Here is a 20,988-nt window from a genome sequence, read left to right as displayed (position 1 = left end):
TAAGTGAAGAACCTTTGATCGTAGAGTTGCTGGAACCACCATACAGTGAGTAAGCCCTTCTAACAGCAGGAGAATAATGCCATCCAACAGGGAGAGGTGATGACACAACGTGTAACAATTTTGAAGTGCATCTGCTGCCTGGTGCATTGGACGGTCAGGCCGCCCATATTGTATCATATGTATGAGCTAACAGAGCACCGGTTCCCCCGTCACAGCACAGACAGTACGGAAACTGGTAACAGGAAAGCCATCCACCAACTGCGTTGCCTCTGTACTGAGTTGAAAACAAAGCATTCCCTCCTGGTCAGATGAGGGGTCAGGGCCCAAGAGTAGCTGGGACAGAGTACCCGCATTTGCATGATGCAACTTGGGACGAAAATGGGTCTCATAGTTGTACCAGGACAAAAATCAGAGCCCAACTCTGAAGACGATGAGTGGCTTTGTCCGATAAGAACACCAATGAGCTGAACAGGCAAACTGAGGGCTTGTGGTTGGTAATTAAATGAAATTTTACACCATACAAGATACATTGAAATTTTGTAAGGCCTAGACATCAGCAAGTGCTACTTGTTCCACCTGAGAATAATATTGCTGAGCCGAGTTGATTGTTTTTTATGCAAAGGCAATATTCAGATTGGAGCCATCTGAATGGCAATGGAACATACTGGCTGGGATATGGCTGTGGCCAGGACTGGATGCATGCCAGGTTGAAATGCTGCAAGACACAGTGCGGAGCAAAGACTATCCTTAAGCTGCACAAAAGAATGTTCACAGGCTGCAGACCAAACAAAACAAGCACTTTTCTGAAGTAACATAATAAAGTGATGGGCAATAATAGCCGCTCTGGGAATAAACTTGATGGTATGCCACTTTTCCATGAAATGTAGATGAGACTGAGGGGGCAAAGCTGTAATGGTGACGACATGTAGTTCCGTGGGGCACAGGCCCTGATGGGAAATTTTGTGACCTAGATAAACAATTAAAGGTTGGAGAAAGTGAGGCTTAAGCGAGATTATGTTTGTGGCCTATGGCGTGTAGAACAGTAAACAAAGAATGGAAATTACACAGGTGATCCTCCATATTCGCACTTGTCATGACTGTATCATCAAGACCAGTTAATGCTATGAGGAACAACCATTGTGACCTGTTCTAAAAGATGTTGAAAGGTGGCAGGAACACTAGCTGATCCTGAAGGTCTGCCATTGGTACTGATAGAGGCTAAAAGGCATATTAACTACAAGCAACTGATTTGATGCATTGTCGAAGGGAATCTGAAAGAAGCTTTCAGCCAGGTTGGATTTGGAAAAGAATCTCCCCCCAGGAGAGGCGTGGGGATATGTGTCTATGACTGCCTGTGCATTAATAGTGATCTTGAAGTTGCCACAGTGCCAGAGCTGACCAAACAACTTTTTTATGATAACTAAGGATGTAGCCCATTCACTTGAGAAAATTGATCTAGCCATTCACAGTGATGTTAATCAGTCCAGCTGTCTCAACCTGGTTACATAAAGCTATTGGCACTGGCCACACCTGAAAACAGCGAGGGCAAGCAGAGGGTTTGAGAGTGATGCGTGCCGTGAAGTTGGTTGCACAACCTAGCCCTGGGGCAAACAGATCCAATTGGTGGCCCATAGTGCAGGAGACATCTTCTAATGTAGGGTCCTCCAACTGAAGGGCACATTGACGCATCTCTTTACCAAGGGCTGAACGAATGATTGCATCTCTGAGCGTGGGGTCCACATAAGACTCCTGAGAGTTAACTGTGACAAACCGACTTTTGATTGAGGCTGTGAAGATCGGCCATCCAAACTTGATACGATTGCTGGGGGCATCCAAACTTGATACGATTGCTGGAGCTGTTTGCAACAATGGTAGAATCCAGAATGCATAGCGGGCATACGTATGCTTGTGGTGATAGGACGACAACAAACGACACATATAGTCTAAAGAAAGTGATGCTGGTTCTTGCAGAGGATCTGACTGGCACAGTAAGAAATACATGTGAGGGGGCATCCACAACAAGGAAAAAATGTTATGGACCACAATGTTTACTACCTGGAACACCGTGAAATGTTGACATAGCCGCTTCTTGTAAGTAAGCCAGTCTTCCGCAGATTCATCATAGGGGGAAATCTCGATGGGTGAACAAACTGTAGCTGAGCTGCAGTCAACATCGTCAACAACTGTTCCACCATGGCCGTATCTGCCTACTGATGTTGCAGAAGGGACTGGAGTAAAGCCTCCATGGAAGAGATGAACAGCACAGAAATCACATAACCCAAAACATTCAAAAATTCGATCATCTATGTTGCCACTTGTGTTCCAACTAGGAACGCAAGGAAATAAATAGCAATAAAAAGGATACAGTTTACTGGGTCACAGAGTGACATCAGGAAGGATGCAATGAAAGTGGTGGCTCAAAACACATTTAACAGCTGAGAGCCTGGGAGTCCATACATGCCCTTATAAAGAGGCTATTCATGTCAGGTGTCATTTGTGTACCACTGCGTGCTCACGGCAGATCTGGCGAGAGCGATTGGTGACCGGGCTGCCCCTGGCAGTCACCTCAGGTAGTTGCAAACACGCTGTTTGAATGTTGAAGCGCAATACAATTGACGCTGTGGGTGGTAGGTGTAATAACTGGTATGTTACTACAGGTACTTACCAACTAAGCTAAGTGCATTGAATTTTGGAAATATTTTAAAAATTTCTAAGTTGCCCTGAATGCACAGAAAGGTGTCATGTTCATTAATTGGTTTTCTGCCAGTTATTCGCGTCTTTTCTGGATGATATTTTAATTGTGTGACTCGCTGTCTTCTTCAGGTGCCGTCTGATACTGGTTCCAGTGTGGAACGAGTCCGGTATTTATGGCCTATGTTGTGCTAGGTGCTCCTTGTGCAGTCCATGCCGCGTCCGGCGCTCTGTCCATGGTGTGCACCAACCAATAGCAGCGGCTGTAGTGTTTTCTTCTAGCTGCGGGTGCTCTGAATGCTGCGGGTGTACTTTGTGGTTATTATCCATTGTCAGTATTGATGAATTAAGTTCAGAATGCCGTCCAAGCCGTGCTAGATGTTTTATCTTCTGATTGTCACGTTTTAAGTCTTTCTGTGAATTAGTTCTGTTACCGTGGTGTGCCATGTTAGGCTTTCCATCGAAAGTCCTTGCCACCCCCAGGAGCAGCTACTGTGTTATTTTCAGGCTGATGGTGTTCAAATTGCCACTTGAGACTCAGAAGAACATTCTCAGGTATTGTGTCTGTTGCTGAGTTACCATTTCACATGCATCCGTTATTACGTGGTATTTAATTCCATCTTCATATTTGTGTCCCTTGGGGTGTTGATGTTGCCTCCGTTGCATCTTCAGGAGATTGAGTGCCGGGTTCCAAGCCATGCTCAGCTGGAAACCAGTGTCCCACTCAATGAGATTCTCTGCGACCTTTATCTCAATAGATTCTTTGATGCCGCTGTCCCATTATCTCGATGTTTGTGTGAAAATCTTGGCATGATTATACTTGATAGAATGATTGAGTTTTAAACAATGCTCGGCAATCAGTGACTTGGTTACTTGTCTCAGTCTGGTGTGCCTTTGGTGCTCCTTGCAACTGATATCAACAGTCCTCGTTGTCTGGCCGATGTATGTCACATCACATTCATATGGTTTCTGTAGATACAGGTCGTCCTTCACACTTCATAGCAGAGCCTTAATCTTGGTGGGTGGATGGAACACACCTTTAATGTGCAGGAAAGACGCGAATAACTGGCAGAAACCTGATTAATCATCATGACAACACCTCGCCGGGAAAGCCTGAAGAATTGCATAGAAAGGTTTCTATCAGAAGTAAGGTGGTGGTCTGGACCTCAAAACCACTGCAATTATTAGTTAAACAACAAATGATACAAAATTTACAATAAACTTCAGGGGGAAAATTTTGGAAAAGTTTTAAATTAAAACAGGCGTGAGACAAGTTGACGGACTCTGTCCATTACATTTCAGTCGTGACAGAGAAAAAGTAATCCAAGCTTAAAATTGGTGAACCGGTAAAGAAGTAACAGTGTTGACAAAGGTGGCTTAGCTTTTGCAGATAACCAGGCAGTTCTATGTGAGGACATTGAAACAGTGCAAAAAGAAATAGAAATTCTTAAAGAAACTGCAGGAAGAGTAGGGCTTCAAATATCATTTGAAAAAACCAGCCTAACAAATACCTGGAAACCAAAATTCTAAAAACATGGAAAAATCGACAAGGTGAAAACGTTAATGAAATTACAAGGGTAGGTCAATTATTATCCACAATTTAGTTATATTTTTGCATATTTTGGTAGCACTGGTGTTTTACATTGATGAGGCATGCTTTGTTTATTTGTTATTATATCTTTACAATTTTCATGCTGCTATGTGAGTTTCGTTATCACTACTGTGCTGCTAATCATGGCTGCTCCGGTGTCAATTTGCACCGAAGAAGAGCGACAGTCAGTGATCCGTTTTTTTGTGGTCTGAAGGCGTATCGGGGGCCGAAATTCATCGAAGACTTTAAATACTCTACGGGAATAGTGTTTTGCCACAATGGATTGTCTACGAATGGATTGAAAAATTCTGAAATGGTCGCACAATTGTTAAGCACGATGAAGGAGCCAGACAACCGTTTACCATCACAAATGAAGAAACCATTGAGAATTCACATTCTCTTAGACAGATGATTAACTATTGACAAAGTGGCACATCGTCTGCAAATCAGTCGCAGCTCTGCCTATGAAATCATCCACAACACACTTGGGTTTCATAAAGTTTGTGCAAAATAGGTACCAAAAAATCTCACACAGTTGGATAAATAAATGAACTTGGACATCTGCAAAAAACATTTGGATCGCTATGGTAACGAAGGGGACAACTTCTTAGACAGGATCATTACCGGTGACGAAACATGGATCCACCTTTACGAACCAGAGAGTAAACGGCAGTGTATGGAATGGAAACATCCAAATTTGCCGTGCAAGAAAAAGTTAAAGACCCAACAGTCGCCAGGAAAACTGATGCTTACGGTTTTGTAGGATGCACAAGGTCCAGTACTGGAACATTATAGGGAAAGGGGCACAACAATAAACAGTGTTTGTTACAGTGAGATACTTACTGCCAGGTTAAAGCATGCAATTCGAAGCAAATGCCGAGGATTTCTATCAGAAGGTGTTGCGTTGTTGCATGACAATGCCCATCCACATACTGCTGTCCACACTGCTGAAACACCCTAGAAAGTCAAATTTGAAGTATTGGATCATACTCCATATAGTCCTGGTCTTGCCCCTTCTGACTATCACTTGTTTGGTCCACTCAAATAGGCATTAAGGAGCCGTCGATTTGCATCAGGCGAAGCAGCAGTGAAAGAAGCCGTGCATTTCTGGCTCGCAGTTCAGCTGAGAACCTTCTTTTATGAGGGCATCAGGATGCCTGTACAACGATGGACTAAGTGCATTGAAACATAAGGAGACTATTTGACTACAATAACATTTTATAACTACTTTTTGGTTGATAATTGACTTACCCTCGTAGATTGGAAAAGGTTGATTATGAAATTCGTTATCACAAAATGGAGTGGTGGTGGTCAGGATGTCAACGAAGCACCACTCGAGGGTGTGAATGAGTGGTGGTTGGCAAGTGGGTTCCTGTCAGATGTGTGATGAGGAGCCAGTAAAGCGATATTGACAAACCATATATATATTATTCTGAATACATCAGTTTGCGCGATGTCACTCCAGATAGCAGGGCATTAGAAGTATGTGCGTGCTGAGGTTGATGCTGGTCATCAAGTAGCTTGGAGCTGCAGGCAGGTGGTAACAAAGGAAGAAGCAGTGTCAGCACTAGCGGCACTACAAAGTCACTGATCCCATGAAGCACACACACTGCGTGACACACACAGCCCTGTGTTTGCTAACAGCATTGGGAGTAGGTGACCAGAGTGAGCATGACAAAGGTGTAGACTGCATGCAGTCCCCAACGGCAGAATCTGCCCACAGGAATAAGGCAAGCAGCAAGTAGTTTGCCCACACAATTGGGAGCGGACAAGCAGTTGCGTGCCCCAAGGATGAACTAGAGGCCACATAGAGACCGTCCAGTTATAGAGTGCAAGTCCCAAGCATTGGATTCTGCATGATTAGGGCCCTGTGGCTAGCAGCGTCGAAATCCACAGGAGAAGATGTGCAAACCCACGAAACTCAATGTCAGTAGACATGAAGACTACTGAACATCATAGGTCCCTCCTCATAGCTTGATGCCGGCAGACTGGGATACCTGTAGCTGTAAATCGGGAATATTTATCCAGGTCTTGCCCATTCTTTTATTGCTGCAGCACTGGTTTCTTCCACTCAAGTCATAACACAGCCTTGATGTGAGCATGAGGTAATCAGACAGTGTGCGCTGTGGACCTGCTGGACTGGTACTTCTGCACCTCTGGCTGCTCAGTTTGGTGATAGCACGAAGTAACCACTTCAGTGCCAGAGCAGCAGTTCCTGCTAAATCAGCTTTCTATATTGCATAATTTGCTCAGTTGACTTGGCCCACTTCTGTAAAGTCTTGCAACACTCGAGGGTAATGCCTTCATTTTACTCAGCTATGTCAGCTACCGATCTTGCGGCACAAGACTTACAAAAGAGTGCAGTAACAAAAAAATGTGTCTCAAAATAAACCAAACTCAGAAACTATGACAGTCATCAAACAAGAGTGCTTTTATAGGACTGAAATGGAAAGAGGGACACTGAAGAAACTCAAAGGGAGAACAAAAAGTAATCAGGAAAACTGTAGGTCTGAATTACACAGACTGAGAGCAGATAAAGAAAATAAAAAGTATACTGAAGCTTATTTGGATATGAAACATGCAGGCTAAAATACCATGGACATATTAAAAGAACAAAACCAACCAGACTAAATAGACAGACTGTGGAATTCTACAAAATCCACAGTAAAGTCAAAGCTAAAAAATTCAACTAGTGTGAGTAGGACTTGCGCTCTGAGGATTCTGAACCAACTTAATTTACCCTCACATTTTCCACGCATGTTCTTTTCCATTGAATCACCAGACACAGTTTGTTTGTAGCTTTTGGTGAGTGAGTTTGCGAGTATCAAAATATGCGACATATATGGCCGTATCTTTTGATTCCTTTGACTTAAAAGATAAATTATTTACACCACCTGGGACCATAGACCTTAGTGTTTGACATAAATTTGAACTTGATATCTGTACCCATTCCTGAGGAAAAGGGGTCTTAATAGTAGGACACACACACACACAGATGGACAGAAGGAGAATGAACTGAACCTATAAGTGTTCTGTTTTCACCCAAGGAACTATTAAATGAAACAGTTAAATGGACTGTGCAGTTGAAGGAGACCTCAAGGAAGCAGGAGTAACACAACTTGAAATACCACACAGATCATTTTATGACATTGATCCTGGCAGAAAAACCAAAGAAGCACGAAATGGCTCAGTCTACTAAACAATAAGAAAAGAGCAGATTGCTGCTTACCACATAGAGGAGGCTTTTGCTTTGAAAAAGATGGCTATTGGATTTAGTCCTTCATCAGATATAGACACAGCAAAGCAGACACATTTGTACATGCACAACTCATAGGTACACACATGGCTACTGCTGTTTTCAGTCACTGAGATCCAAATGTGACTGCGTCTTAAGTGAGTAGGAGTTTTTGCTGAGGTGGGTAGTGGAGGTACAGAAGAGGCACAAATTCTGATAGCTGAATAACATGAGGGCTCTTTCTACATGTGAGAGAGAGAGAGAGAGAGAGAGAGAGAGAGAGAGAGAGAGAGAGAGAGACACTAGTGACCCACCCCAGATTTGCACAGGTAGCATTAAGTATCTATGGCCAGATGACTTATCTGGTGTAATGGTAATTTTGGCTATGGGGCATTGCATAGAGTTATGATTAAAAACTCGACGAGAACATTAGGTAACTGAAATAATCACTTCCATATAAATAAAGAGATTTAAGCAGCAGACGCCACTAGTCTCCTTAGCCAGTCACTCACTGGTAAAAGGTGGACTACAGTTTAATGTGGAATCCGAAACGCCTTTTGTTTCTTGCACATGTGCACATCATTGACAAGTGATTGGTAGAATAAAAAACAGTGGTAAAAATTTGTGGTCTCACAGAGATGTAATCCTGCGACCTTTTGGTTACCAAGCCCGCACTTTGCCGCTAGACTACTAAAGCTGATGGGAAAATGAAGTATACAGTTTAACACTGAATCCAAGCCGCATTTTGCTTCAGGTGAATGTCCACATCATTGAGAGGTGAATGTTAGGTTTAAAAAGTGAAAAATCCGTGGTCTGACTGGTATTTGATTGCATAACGTTTCAGTTTTGAGGCAAGTCATAGGCCACTAGGCCCAACCTGGATGCTGCTCAAGCTTGGGAGCTGTCTAGAGTTGTGGCATTTGTATTGCTAGGTGGCAAAGCTGTCATTTTCAGAGCAGCAGTGGACATTACTTTATTGTGGTTCATCCAGTTTTTAGGCACAAACCTTCCTTGTGAATCAATCCATATATTAGTCAAAACTGGATCAAAATCCGTACACTAGTTCCTGAGATTAGCATGTACGTACAGATAGAAACAACTAGGGAACTTTGGTTTACAAACTGGTTGAGACAGGAGGGAAGGCACACACGTTTTGAGTGATGATAGTATTGGTGATTCTGAACAAAAAATCTTTGTATCCACATGCCCCTTTATAAACGATATCTGACATATAGCTGTTTGAAAATCTGTCTTTCTTGGCTACTGAAGTTGCCCGATGTTACTCCATTAGATTACTGTTTGTGAAGTTGGCTTAAGAGTAAAGTTTACAAGCACAGAGTGGACGCAAAGGAGGTCCTTACGAATGAGGCAAGATCAGCAACACAACAGCCGCAAAATGCATTGCAGTTGATGGTGAACATTTTGAACATATTTCCTGAGGGAATGTACACAATTAAACAAAACATCGTATCACAATGTTTCGTTTACTACCACCTGCATTTATCCTGTTCCCCACTGTTCCTGTTAATTCCCCAGGAACTGTTATGCTCATATGGAGTTTTTTTGTTCAGAATGATTAAGACAATCGTCCTCAAAACATATACCTTTCCTCCTGACTCACTTTGTATATAGAGGAGGAGGAGGAGGAGGAGGAGGAGGAGGAGGAGGAGGAGAGAGAGAGAGAGAGAGAGAGAGAGAGTGAGTATTCCTATGTAAGATGTTGACATTAAGTATGGATGAGCATCAAAATTCAAGGGAACAGATTCTCTCTGTGTGCAGGAAATGTCTTGCCAAATGCAATTAAAAAAGGTAACCATTTCCTTCTAGAATTTGGAAAAAAAAACACCTATATGGGTATTACTTCTACCAAAACCATAATTTTAAGCATGTTGGGAATTGTAAAAACTCTAGATGATTTGTTCTAATGATTAATGCTAATCACATGTTTTTTACGGTCTCTATATTCTTCATCAGTTTCTTAGTCACTGAATTCCTCAGTTCATCTCTTCTTTTATCAGATGACTACCATCATTCCATAAGCATTTTACCTGTACCTTTGCACAACTCTGAATATGACTCCATCTCCTACAAATCATGCATATGTGGAACAAACTAGTGTGCAACCTATGTCTGATCAGAAATCCAACCATATTCAAGAGAAGACCAAACGTTTTCCTGTTACCAGTGTAATATCTTCCCTCTTGGTAAATCATAGCTGTCTAATCCTGTCCAGTGCTGAATCATTTATGCGCCACTAATAACAAACCCGCTCCTCTCCCTCCCCTCCCTCCTCCCTCTCTCCCCTCCCCTCCCCTCCCTCCTCCCTCCCTCTCTCCCCTCCCTCCTCCCTCCCTCTCTCCCCTCCCTCCTCCCTCCCTCTCTCCCCTCCCTCCTCCCTCCCTCCCTCATCTCGTCCATCCAGCCCGTCATGTACATCATCATCATCTGATGGTATTTCAGGTTTTGCCATTATTTTGAAAATGATGAATGGATTAAGTTTAGCACCAATAGCACAGCTCCCAAGCTTGAGCAGCATCCAGGTTGGGCCTAGTGGCCTATGACTTGCCTCAAAACTGAAACGTTATGCAATCAAATACCAGTCAGACCACGGATTTTTCACTTTTTAAACCTAACATTCACCTCTCAATGATGTGGACATTCACCTGAAGCAAAATGCGGCTTGGATTCAGTGTTAAACTGTATACTTCATTTTCCCATCAGCTTTAGTAGTCTAGCGGCAAAGTGCGGGCTTGGTAACCAAAAGGTCGCAGGATTACATCTCTGTGAGACCACAAATTTTTACCACTGTTTTTTATTCTACCAATCACTTGTCAATGATGTGCACATGTGCAAGAAACAAAAGGCGTTTCGGATTCCACATTAAACTGTAGTCCACCTTTTTAAGGGCAGTTTAAGAATTAACTGGGAGGGTTATGTGCATTCTGCTACCCCTTTCACTTATGAGAAGCAGTCTTTTGCTGAGCCCGCGAATAGAAACGTACACCGTTGTTAAAATGTCATTCCACTTTGCTACAGTGTTGTTGAATCCAAAAGGTTAGTGAATGGGTACTGTAACAAATTCAAGAATAAGCCTTCATGGCTGAGAAATAATTTTTAGTCATTTTGTCCATACACATCTATACTCTATTAATCTTGTAAACACAGCTTCAACAAATTAAAGATGACAAAATATAATTATGGTCAAGTATGGGTCAAAGCAGACTGTCAAATTTAGCTATCTTGTCGATAAAATATTACATGGTAACAAAACTTTACTTCAGCGATGTAACCAGCTATGCTCAGAGCAAGGAAATGCAAAGAAAATTGTAGTAAAATACATTACCTGGAATGGGATATGTTCTCAGCTCATAATTATAGCCCTTTTTCTTTTATTTCTGACTAACAATTTATCAGAAGCAAATGGTATCTGTTCTTTATTATACATGGTACTAAAACCAATGTACACTAGGTGTTATAAACTTAAAGTTAAATTTTGTTTTATTTTCAGTTTTTTTTTACGAAATTTGTCATTGCTAATTTATTTGCTACAATGGCACATTTAATTTTTTGTGTAAAATATTTTTCATCCACATAGTTCAGTTAACTAAGTCCACAGCTCGTGGTCTAGTGGCTAGCGTTGCTGCCTGCGGATCACAGGGTTCCAGGTGTGATTCCTGGCTGGGTTGGGGATTTTCTCTGCCTGGGGACTGGGTGTCTGTGTTGTCATCATCATCATCATCATCATCATCATCATCATCATCATCCGCGACAATGGCTCGATTGGACTGTGAAAAAAATTTGGACTTTGTACTGGTGCTGATGACCATGCAGTTGAGCGCCCCACGCTCCAATCATCATTATCATTATTTAACAAACATTTAGTAGTATTGCTTCATTTTCATTAAACCTACTAACAAAATTATAATATTTGCTAAATCTACTTTAAAACAATTTAGAAGGCAGTTTTGGGAAGGTGGGGATTTGGAGGGGATGGCAGCTTTTGCAACTTTGCCAGGGACACAGGAATTCCTTGGTATGTCTCTGGCCAAGAGTAACACTTCTGTGCCTCTCCAAAACGTTGGAAGAATGGAGCCTCTCCTCAGGTCTTCGCCATACTCGCCAACAAGTTAGCCAGGGAAGTGCAGAACCATTACTTATCACTGAATACTCTGTGGCATCAATAATCGGCAGTCTGTGCCAATTGTCCCAGTGGTGTTAATGGCAGTGTATTCATGGAATGGTAATTCCCTAGTTTGGCTGCTGCCACTCTCTGACTAATGGTGTGGGATGACACAGAACATTGCATTGAGTCCATTACCTGTTTTTGGATGGCAGTTGCAGATGTGAAGGCATTACTATGTGCTTGGTGCACAACCGGCAATCCTCCCTTGTGGTGGTCAAATGTGGTCGACAGGAACATTGACAACTTGACATGTCCTCATGTTCCCATGCAATCGAACAATGGGCTATTGCCACATCAGAATGCCCATCAAATCTGGATACTGCACAATTCAACCAGCTGACCAAATGGAGATGCACAATGAGGCCCCTTTCGAACTCTGGCAGGTGCTGCTAACATTGTCTCATACATGTATGCTACATGTCTGTGTCTTTCAGTGATTTTCTGGGCCCTCCACTTTTTTTGTTTTGTTTCTTTTTTGTTTTTTTTTTTTGTTTTTTACGAGCAGTCAAACTGTAGACCATTATCACTGCTGACAGGTTTTTCTAAAGAGCTTGAAAAAATCTTCTATAAAAGACCTGTGAATTTCATAGAAAACAATCATTTCTTTTCAAGCAACTAGCATGGATCTGTAAAAGCAAACTCGCTCAAACTGATCTTTTTGCCTTTCTGAAGAAACCTATAAGATGCAGAACAAAATCCTTGATATTTCAAGAGTTTTTTTTGTGTGTTTTGTCACTTTATCTTGTTGAGCAAACTAGGAGGTAACCCATACATCAGTTGGTGAACTTGTATCAACAGAAAAGGAAACAGATAGATGAACTTGTATACCAAGAGGGGAGTAGCATAACCCTCTACTCTTTCAAAGAACAAAATTATGGCCTATACTTTTTCCACTTCTTTAAATGATGTAGACTAGCCCAGCTGTTACCATAAATATGTTAAATTTGTGGAGGACACCAGTCTACTGATAAAAGGAAGGTATGCTAAGATTTCTGGAATGAAGCAGAGAAGTGTACTCCACACATTGAGAAGTGGTTTTCTGCAAGTAATCTTATATTAAATACATAAAACCTGTTATAACACAATTACAAACAATAAAGGGCAACCACCTTGTAGTACTAACTGTAAATCTATTTGGTAAAAACCTTGGAAACATGCAGATCACAAAATTCCTTGGAATATGAGTCCAAAATGATCTGAAATGGGACAAGCATTCACAATGTGGAAGTTGTTAATTAAATTCTATCTGTTATTGCATCAAAATTCTTTCAAAGCAGATGGAAAAATAACTTGTAACGTGTGTATTCTAACAAAATGGACTTATTGATATTATATTGTGTTGTATTGTTGTCTACACAAATGAAGTAGAAACTTGGCAAGAATTTTAAATTAAGACTAGGGTATTTTAAGTTAAGAATAGGGTTACAGTTTTTATTTTTAAAAGAACTATCTGACTTTACAAGGATACATCATTTAAATGTGCACATATAGCACTGATATACCTTTTACATTAAAGTTTTGAATCAGAGTTTTCATTTATTTTTAACAAAAATTCATTCTACCCTCCACTGGATGCATGATAAACATCCAGACACTAGTCAGATTTGTTCTATACTTTTGTCAACATGTCTAAAGTTACTGTGTTCATTGCTGTTGCTATATGGCATTGCATTTCACACAAAATTGTTTTAATAGAAGGCACATAGATCTGGTCTTTCACAAACCCCATCAAAGAAAATAAAGGCCATGAGATTAGGCACTCTTAAGACAGGCAGTGGTGCAATGTGAGAACCGCACATTGCTTATGGCTGATCCATCACTGAGGCAGCTCATTATTGGGAAATGTTCTTACATGCAGTGTCAGTGGTTCTCAATCCTGTTGAAAAATGAAAATTTCAACTTGTTCTTGCAATAGTGTAAAAGGCGGGTGTCCAACATACCCACTGTATAATTGGCAAAGGAAGCTAGCTAGCTGCTCCTTCTGACTATGTTGCTGCTACTGACAACCATATAAACCACCCACTTGACACTGCAGCCAAGGTAAACATTTAGTTTCAGTATGTACATTAAAATTTACCCTAAGTTGGTGTGTCCACTCCTGTAAAAGGTAGAATCGTGTGAAATCAAATGAATTTTCTTGAAACACCATGTGGTGTTATATGGCCCATGAATTAGAAACATCATGAATCTGTTACAAAAATGTATTTAGGAAACTATAATGGTGGACAAAAAGTAATGCCTCCTGTATCATAAAAATGTTTATTAAATACTTCAGGGTGAAGGAGACCACTCACCAAAAGTGTTGAGTCATCAACAGGTGTGCACATGAGCAAAAGAGGAAGAAAACTTGCTAGCTTTTGAAATAAATCCTTTGTGAAGCTAGAGCAAGTGCACAAGCATACTACATTGTGCCAGCTGGACAGAGTGCCGGCATTGCACTTCAGCAGGTGTACTGGGGTGTGGTGTGGTGAAGTGAATAATTAATGTGACATGGAGACATGGATAGGGAGAGGGTGATAGAACATAGTAAATGGAAACAGTTGGGTTGTGGGTGTGGAGACACTGTGTTAATGGAGAATGAGGCCAGGAGGCTTATGGGAGTGAAGGATGTGCTGCAAGGATAACACCCATCTGCACTGTTCAGAAAAGCCAGTGGTGGAGGGAAGGATACAGATGGCCTGGGTTGTAAAGCAGCCATTGAACTTCAGCACATTATGCTCAGCTGCATGTTGGTCATGTGGTGGTCAACTTTGTTCTGGGCCAGAGTTTGGTGATAGCCGTTAATTCTTTTAGACAGCTGGTTGGTTGTCATGTCAACATAAAAAATTATGCAGTGATTGCAGCAGAGTTAAAAAATACGACAAGACTGCTTTCACAGGTGGCTCTGCCTCTGATGGGGCAGAATAAGCATGTGACAGGACAGGATTTGGAAGTGTTGTGTGGGTGGATTGGCAGTTCTTGCACCTTAGTCTTCCATAGGGGTATGATCCTTGTGGCAAATGGTTGGGGGTGGGGTGGGAATGTTACAGGGTTGGACCATGATGCTGTGTAGGTTGGGTGGGTTACAGAACAGCACTTTAGGATGCATAGGAAGGATCTTGGATAGGGTGTCCCTCATATATAGGCATGATGATAGATAATCAAATCCCTGGCAAAGGATAGGATTTAGTCATTCCATTGCAGTATGATATTGGGTGACAAAGGACAGTTCACTTTTTTAGCTGATGCGTGAAAGCACTGGGAGGATTAGGGGCTTGTAAGGATATGGCTGAGCAAGGCAGCATTTGTCACTGCAGGTATACTGTTCACAGATGGCCAGGCTGTGAGTGTGATTTTTTGGTGTGCAAGGAGTGACAGCTGTCAAAATGCGAGTACTGTTGGTGGTTAGTGTGTTAAATGTGGACAGAGGTGTGGGTGGAGCCATCAGAGAGGTGGATGTCAACCTTGAGGAAGGTGGCACATTGGTTTGCGGAGGACCAGGTGAAGTGGACAGGAGGGAAGGTGTTGAGGTTGTGGAGAAGTGATGATCGGTTGTCTTTGCCATCATGAGTCCAGATCATGATAAGGTCATCAGTGAAATTTAACCAGACGGGAGGTTTGTGGTTTTGGGAGGCTAGCAATGTTTCCTCTAGATGGCTCATAAAAAGGTTGACATAGGAGTTGTCATTCGGGTGCCAATGGCTGTGCCACAGATTTGTTTGAGTGAGTTAGTGGGTTTGGAATCTGAAGGATATTGGGAGAGGTAGTGTTGGATAGTGATAAGGCCCTGGGCATCAAGGATGTTGGTGTATGGGGAGGTGGCATCAGGAGCACAATAAGCAGCTGCAGTGGGGTACCCTAGAGTATTGGGTTTTTGGATTTTGGGCAGCTTGTTGACGGTGGGTGAGAGGTAATCAGGGGAGAGATCTGGTATGTGTATGAGAATTTCTGTAGGGAGTGGAGGTTACGTTGGCCTTCAGAAATGGGATCACTCGAACAGAGCTTGTAGGTGGAATAGCCAGACAGATGGTGGGAGCCTTGTGTCCAGTAGTTACTGCAATGCATCATGATAGTGATGGAGTCTCTTTCTGCACGGAGGTCGATTGATCAAGATCCGTTTTGAGATTATGTTGTGAGTGACTGTCCTTTCTTCTGCTGAGAGGTAAGTGTTCATAGGAAGGGACCTGGAGGAGGATTGTTTGGCCAAGTTGGAGGAAAAGCATCCCTGGAAGGTGTTTCCTCTGTAGGTCTTTGACAAATCCAACATTATACTGTGCAATCCTTGTTACATGCACCACATATCCACAATTGAAACCCTTGCCCTCCAAATCTTGGAAGAGCATTCTGGATACCACCTCCATAAATTTTCCAACCTGTCAATATCCCACTCCCCCTTTGGAGCACCACTGCCCATCAACACCTATCCTACCCACAGTGAAAACTTTCGTCAGCCCTTCATAGCAACCAGACCCAGCCTAGCTGATCGTTTCAATTTGCCACATCCACCAAAACTCTGTTCCAACACTCCATGAAATCCAGAACCCAAACAAACCTAAAACACAGTTTTCAACCTTGTGACCAGAAACCTCAGTCCCACAGACATATCAGTCCTTTCCAAAGGCCTTACCTCCAGCCTCACACCCAAGTTTAACCATGCTGGACTTGTCAAAGACCTACTTTTCTTCTCCTGCTCCCTACAGTTAAGTCTTTTCTTTGCCACCAATCCCTCCAACCAAAGCCAATCTAATCCCAACATTGAAGCATGCCTCCCTCATTTCATGCCACAATCCAACTGTGACCTTTCCTCCTCCCATCTAACCACCCCCTGGTCACTTTTCAGGAATTCCGTTTCTCCAACTTGACCTTGGCACCCTTCCACAGGTCTCTTCCCAGAAAACAGCAACCTCTCAACAGTAGAGAAAACAGCCATTCACAATCACAAGGTGGACACTGATTAATCATCCTCTTTGCCGACAAAGGCAATGCCATTTTCTTGATGAGTGGTAGTAACTACCTCATTGAAGGCTTCTGCCAATGGTCTGACTCCTCCACCTGCAAGCTGTACTGTAATAATCCCATCCAAGAAATCTAACATAACCTCCAATCCCTACTGAAATCCTTAGGCCCATCCCAGAACATCTCCCCTGATATCATCTTCCTCCTCACCCCAGTGACACCCTGCACACCCACCCTCTATGTGCTTCCTCGGAGTCCCCAAGCCAACTATCCGGGATGCCCCATTTTAGCTAGTTAGTGTGCTCCTACTGAAAAAATTTCCACGCAGTTTGATTAACACCTCCAAACCATTTGCCGTAAACCTAGCCTCCCACATCAAAAATACTAACCATTTTGTTTATCGACTCTCCGCTGTCCCCATCTCTTTACCTAATGGGTTCCTACTTGTTACTGTTGATGCCACCTCCCAGTAGACCAACATTCTTCATGTCCATGGCCTTTCTACTATCCAACATAACTTCTGCCAACATCCTTCAGGCTCCAAACCCACACTACCTCAATCCTCAAAAATCTTCCCAGGTACACCATCAAACCCAACTACTTCCCTTTGAGTGGAAGTTATATTAACAAATCTGCAGCACCACCATGACATGCTCCTATGTCAACCTTTCTCTGGGCCATCTAGAGGAAACATACCTAGCCTCTTGAAACGACAAACCCATTGTCTGGTTCAGTTTCAGTGATGACATCATCATGATCTAGACTCAGAGCAGAAGCACTTGATTATCAGTCCTCCCAAACCTCAACAACTTCTGCCCAACCACTTCTCCTGGTTCTCTATAAACCAACGAGCCACCTTACTAGACGTGGATCTCCAACTCTATGATGGCTCCATACATACCTATGTCCTTATTGAACACACTAAGCACCCACATACCCGCATTTGAACCACTGTCATCTCTTCTACACCAAAAAATTGCTCCCAGACCACCTGTAGATGGTGCATTTACAGTGGCAAGAACTTCTTGCTCGGTATGCTGAAGATCTTGTGAGGACCTTCACAGACACTCACCATCCCAACCCAACCTATTCACGAACAGGTTTTCCATGCAACATACTCACAAACCCCTAATACTCCCACCACCCTCAAGCATCGAGTTACAAAGGTGCACTGTCCTTTGTCACCCAATATCACACTGAAGTGGAACGAATAAATGCTATCCTTTGCCAAGGATTTGACTATCTACTATCATGCCAAAAATGAGGGACATCCTATCTAAGATCCTTCCTACCTTCCTAAAGTGGTATTCTGGCACCCAACCAACCAAGACAATGTCATGACCTAACCCTATGCCACTCCCACTCCCAACCATTTGCCACAGGGGTCATGCCCCTATGGAAAACCCAGGTGCAAGAACTGCTAATCCACCTACACAGCACTTCCAAAACCAGTCCTGTCACAGCATTATCCTGCCCCATTAGAGGCAGGGCCACCTGTGAAAGCAGTCTTGTCGTATAACAACTCTGCTGCAATCACTGCATAATTTTTTTATGTTGATAAAGCAACCAACCAGCTGCCTACCCGAATAAATGGCCACCACAAACTATGGCCAAGAAAAAAGTTGACCACCTAGTGGCACAACTTACAGCTGGGAGTGACAGGCTCAAGTTCAATGGCTGATTCATAAGCCAGGCCATCTGGGTCCTTCCCTCCATCATCAGTTTTTGTGAACTACATAGATGGGAGTTATCCTTATAACACATCCTTTACTCTGATAACACTCATGGCCTCAGTCTCTGTTAACTCACTGTGTCTGCACCCTCAACCCAACAGTTTCCCCTTCACATGCCACATTACCCTGTCCCAATCCATGTATCCGTATCACTGTCATCTTGCAAAGAACTCCACTGACTCCAACATGTATGCATTACATGTAGTGCCTGTGCAACTTCCACCTCTCCCTCCCACAGTTGTAGCCAGCAAACCTGGTGCCTCCCTCCAAATTGCTAGCTATCCAGCCCGAACCCCCTTGCTGCCTGGCATTTGCCCCTCCCCTACCCATCCCATTTGATACAACCCCACCCCACACTAATCCACCTGCCAAAATGCAATCCCGGCAATATGAGTTCAGCCAGCACTACCTATTGACTACCCAATGCTGCTTGTATTTGGTGATTGGTCTCCTTTATTCTTAAGTACTTACATTCTGCCAGAACTTTCCTTACAGAAAAAATAGATCAGATCATAGCCTGAACTGTACGCTAACTATTTTTCAACATAGTCACCACACATTTGTATACCTTCACTAAATGTTTGAACTCTGGTATCAAGACCAGTTTGCAAAAATTCAGGTGTTTTTCTTCTTGACCCATGAATTCAAAGCTGTTTGCTAATGGAGAAATGGACATTGCAGACAAACTGCACAGTGGCCAGCTGACATCTATCACAGATGCCAATTGAGGATGTGCTGATGAAGTGATCCCAGGAGACAGACGCATTAGAGTTCACAGTGAATAGCAAAACCTGAGTTTTTAAAATTGTGGATCAAGGAGAAAAACACTGAATTTTTCCAAACTAGTTTTGATGCTTGGATTCAATGATTGTGCAAATGTATACAGATGCATGGTAACTATGTTGAATGGTAGTGTTATATAGAGGACATTTCAGGCTATGATCTGTATTACTTCCGCTGTTATATGTTCATTATTAAATTTTTATGACTCGGGAGGCATTACTGCTTTGTTTACTGTTGTAAAAATTCTCCCAGTGCCTTGTTTGTATATTCTGGAAGTAATGATTAGCAGAGATTGGATGTAGGGTCTTAATGACCACATGCAGTCATCTGAACTCCTTGGGATCAACTTATGTTCACTGCAGATGAATCAAATAGGGGACAAAATAATTGAGCAGTTATTTAATTTTAATATAATAATACTTCTCCCTGGTGGAATAAAAATGACAATCCATTTGTGAGAGAGGAGGATGTATAAATATGCTATCCCAAAATTTGTTAGATCCCACATGGTTGTGTGATATCATTAATTTAAATGTGCTGTGCTTTCTTCAGTTTGCAGTTTGCCCATAATTTTTGTGACATTCTTCCTACACATCCTTCATCTGTTCTGTAGTCTGTCAAATTGCCTAGCCTCAAGAAATGACACGGTCTTTAGTTTCATCCCATGGAGGAACCTTTGTACTTGTGTAATCTGGCTCTGCTTTATTTTACTTAAAATGGCACCGACAAATTGATAACCTAAGTTAAATGGCTCGGTACACGAAGATTTGCAAAACACTTACAAAATATGAAGGTAGTATCTGATGATTAGATGTAAGTCATACAGTACAGATAATTTTTCTGGCTGATTTAATTTAAACTGTTCATTTGTAAATTATTCTTGTTGTCTCATGGTATTAATTGCTTTGTTAATCATTAATCATCATAAACGTAATGAACTGCATTACTGAAATAAAATTTTTTCCAGGAACACTTTATGGAAGTTATAAACAGAGAGGAATTCACAAAGTTGTCTGCCGATGAAGTGGAAAAATTACTTAAGTCAGACGAATTGAATGTACCATGTGAAGAAAATGTTTTCAATGTAAGTTGACATATACTTAAGCCATCGCCAAAGGTACACATTATGCAAGTTTTTTCTTGAATTCATTGAATATTATTTTGTCTGAAGACCAGAAGAATTGTCAAGGACATGTAGTAAAGACAGTTCCCAATCATCTAATCCAGAGTATCTGCTATTGGGGGGGATCCAGATGTGAGTTGTAAAACAGTCATTGAAGTTGAGCATGTTGGGTCCAGTGACATTGCCTCTGTGTGGTGAACTTCATTCGTGGCCATTGATTTAGGTAGACAATTTGTTGGTTGTCATGCCACCACAAAGATTATGAAGTAGTTGCAGCAGAATGCTTTCACAGATTTTCTTGGGATGTCTATTGATACTGAAAACAAAAACACCCAGTGGACCATTGGACTGCAATGACATCAAAAGAAATGGGAGACCTTGTGTAGCTAGTCCTAAGGAGAGTAATGAAAATCTGATTGATGTAATATTGGTAACATCTTGTGCTGAATAAAGTAAGCATGTCAGACAAAACATTTAAGTCTCCCTCACCCCGAGGTAACATCATGGTAATACAATGTAATGTTACCTCTAGCCTTTGTAATAAGCTCAATTTGGCAAGGAAGAGCATCAACAAGTTTATTCAGTTATGCCATATCCAGCTGAAACCACATGTTGATGATTATACCACATAGAGCTGCCAAATTGCAGGGATGTCAATTTCTACATTTCACCCACTGTTCTAAATGGTGCGATTAAGACCTGGTTAAGTAGCAG

At 42.1% G+C, this 20,988-nt stretch overlaps 1 protein-coding gene across 3 annotated transcripts in view; it reads left to right on the top strand.

The window, feature by feature from the left end:
• The window catches only part of LOC124721879 (kelch-like protein 5), a 325,469-nt gene that overhangs the window by 234,099 nt on the left and 70,382 nt on the right, over positions 1-20,988 (top strand). For all 3 annotated transcript variants that reach the window (XM_047247027.1, XM_047247029.1, XM_047247028.1), the window contains one exon: positions 20,119-20,235. In XM_047247027.1, the coding sequence (XP_047102983.1) occupies positions 20,119-20,235 (117 nt within the window). The remainder of the gene's footprint in view (positions 1-20,118; positions 20,236-20,988) is intronic.

Source organism: Schistocerca piceifrons, chromosome X (genome assembly GCF_021461385.2).
Source record: "Schistocerca piceifrons isolate TAMUIC-IGC-003096 chromosome X, iqSchPice1.1, whole genome shotgun sequence".
In the NCBI taxonomy this organism is placed as follows: domain Eukaryota; kingdom Metazoa; phylum Arthropoda; class Insecta; order Orthoptera; family Acrididae; genus Schistocerca; species Schistocerca piceifrons.
This window is presented reverse-complemented; position numbering and strand designations above follow the sequence as displayed.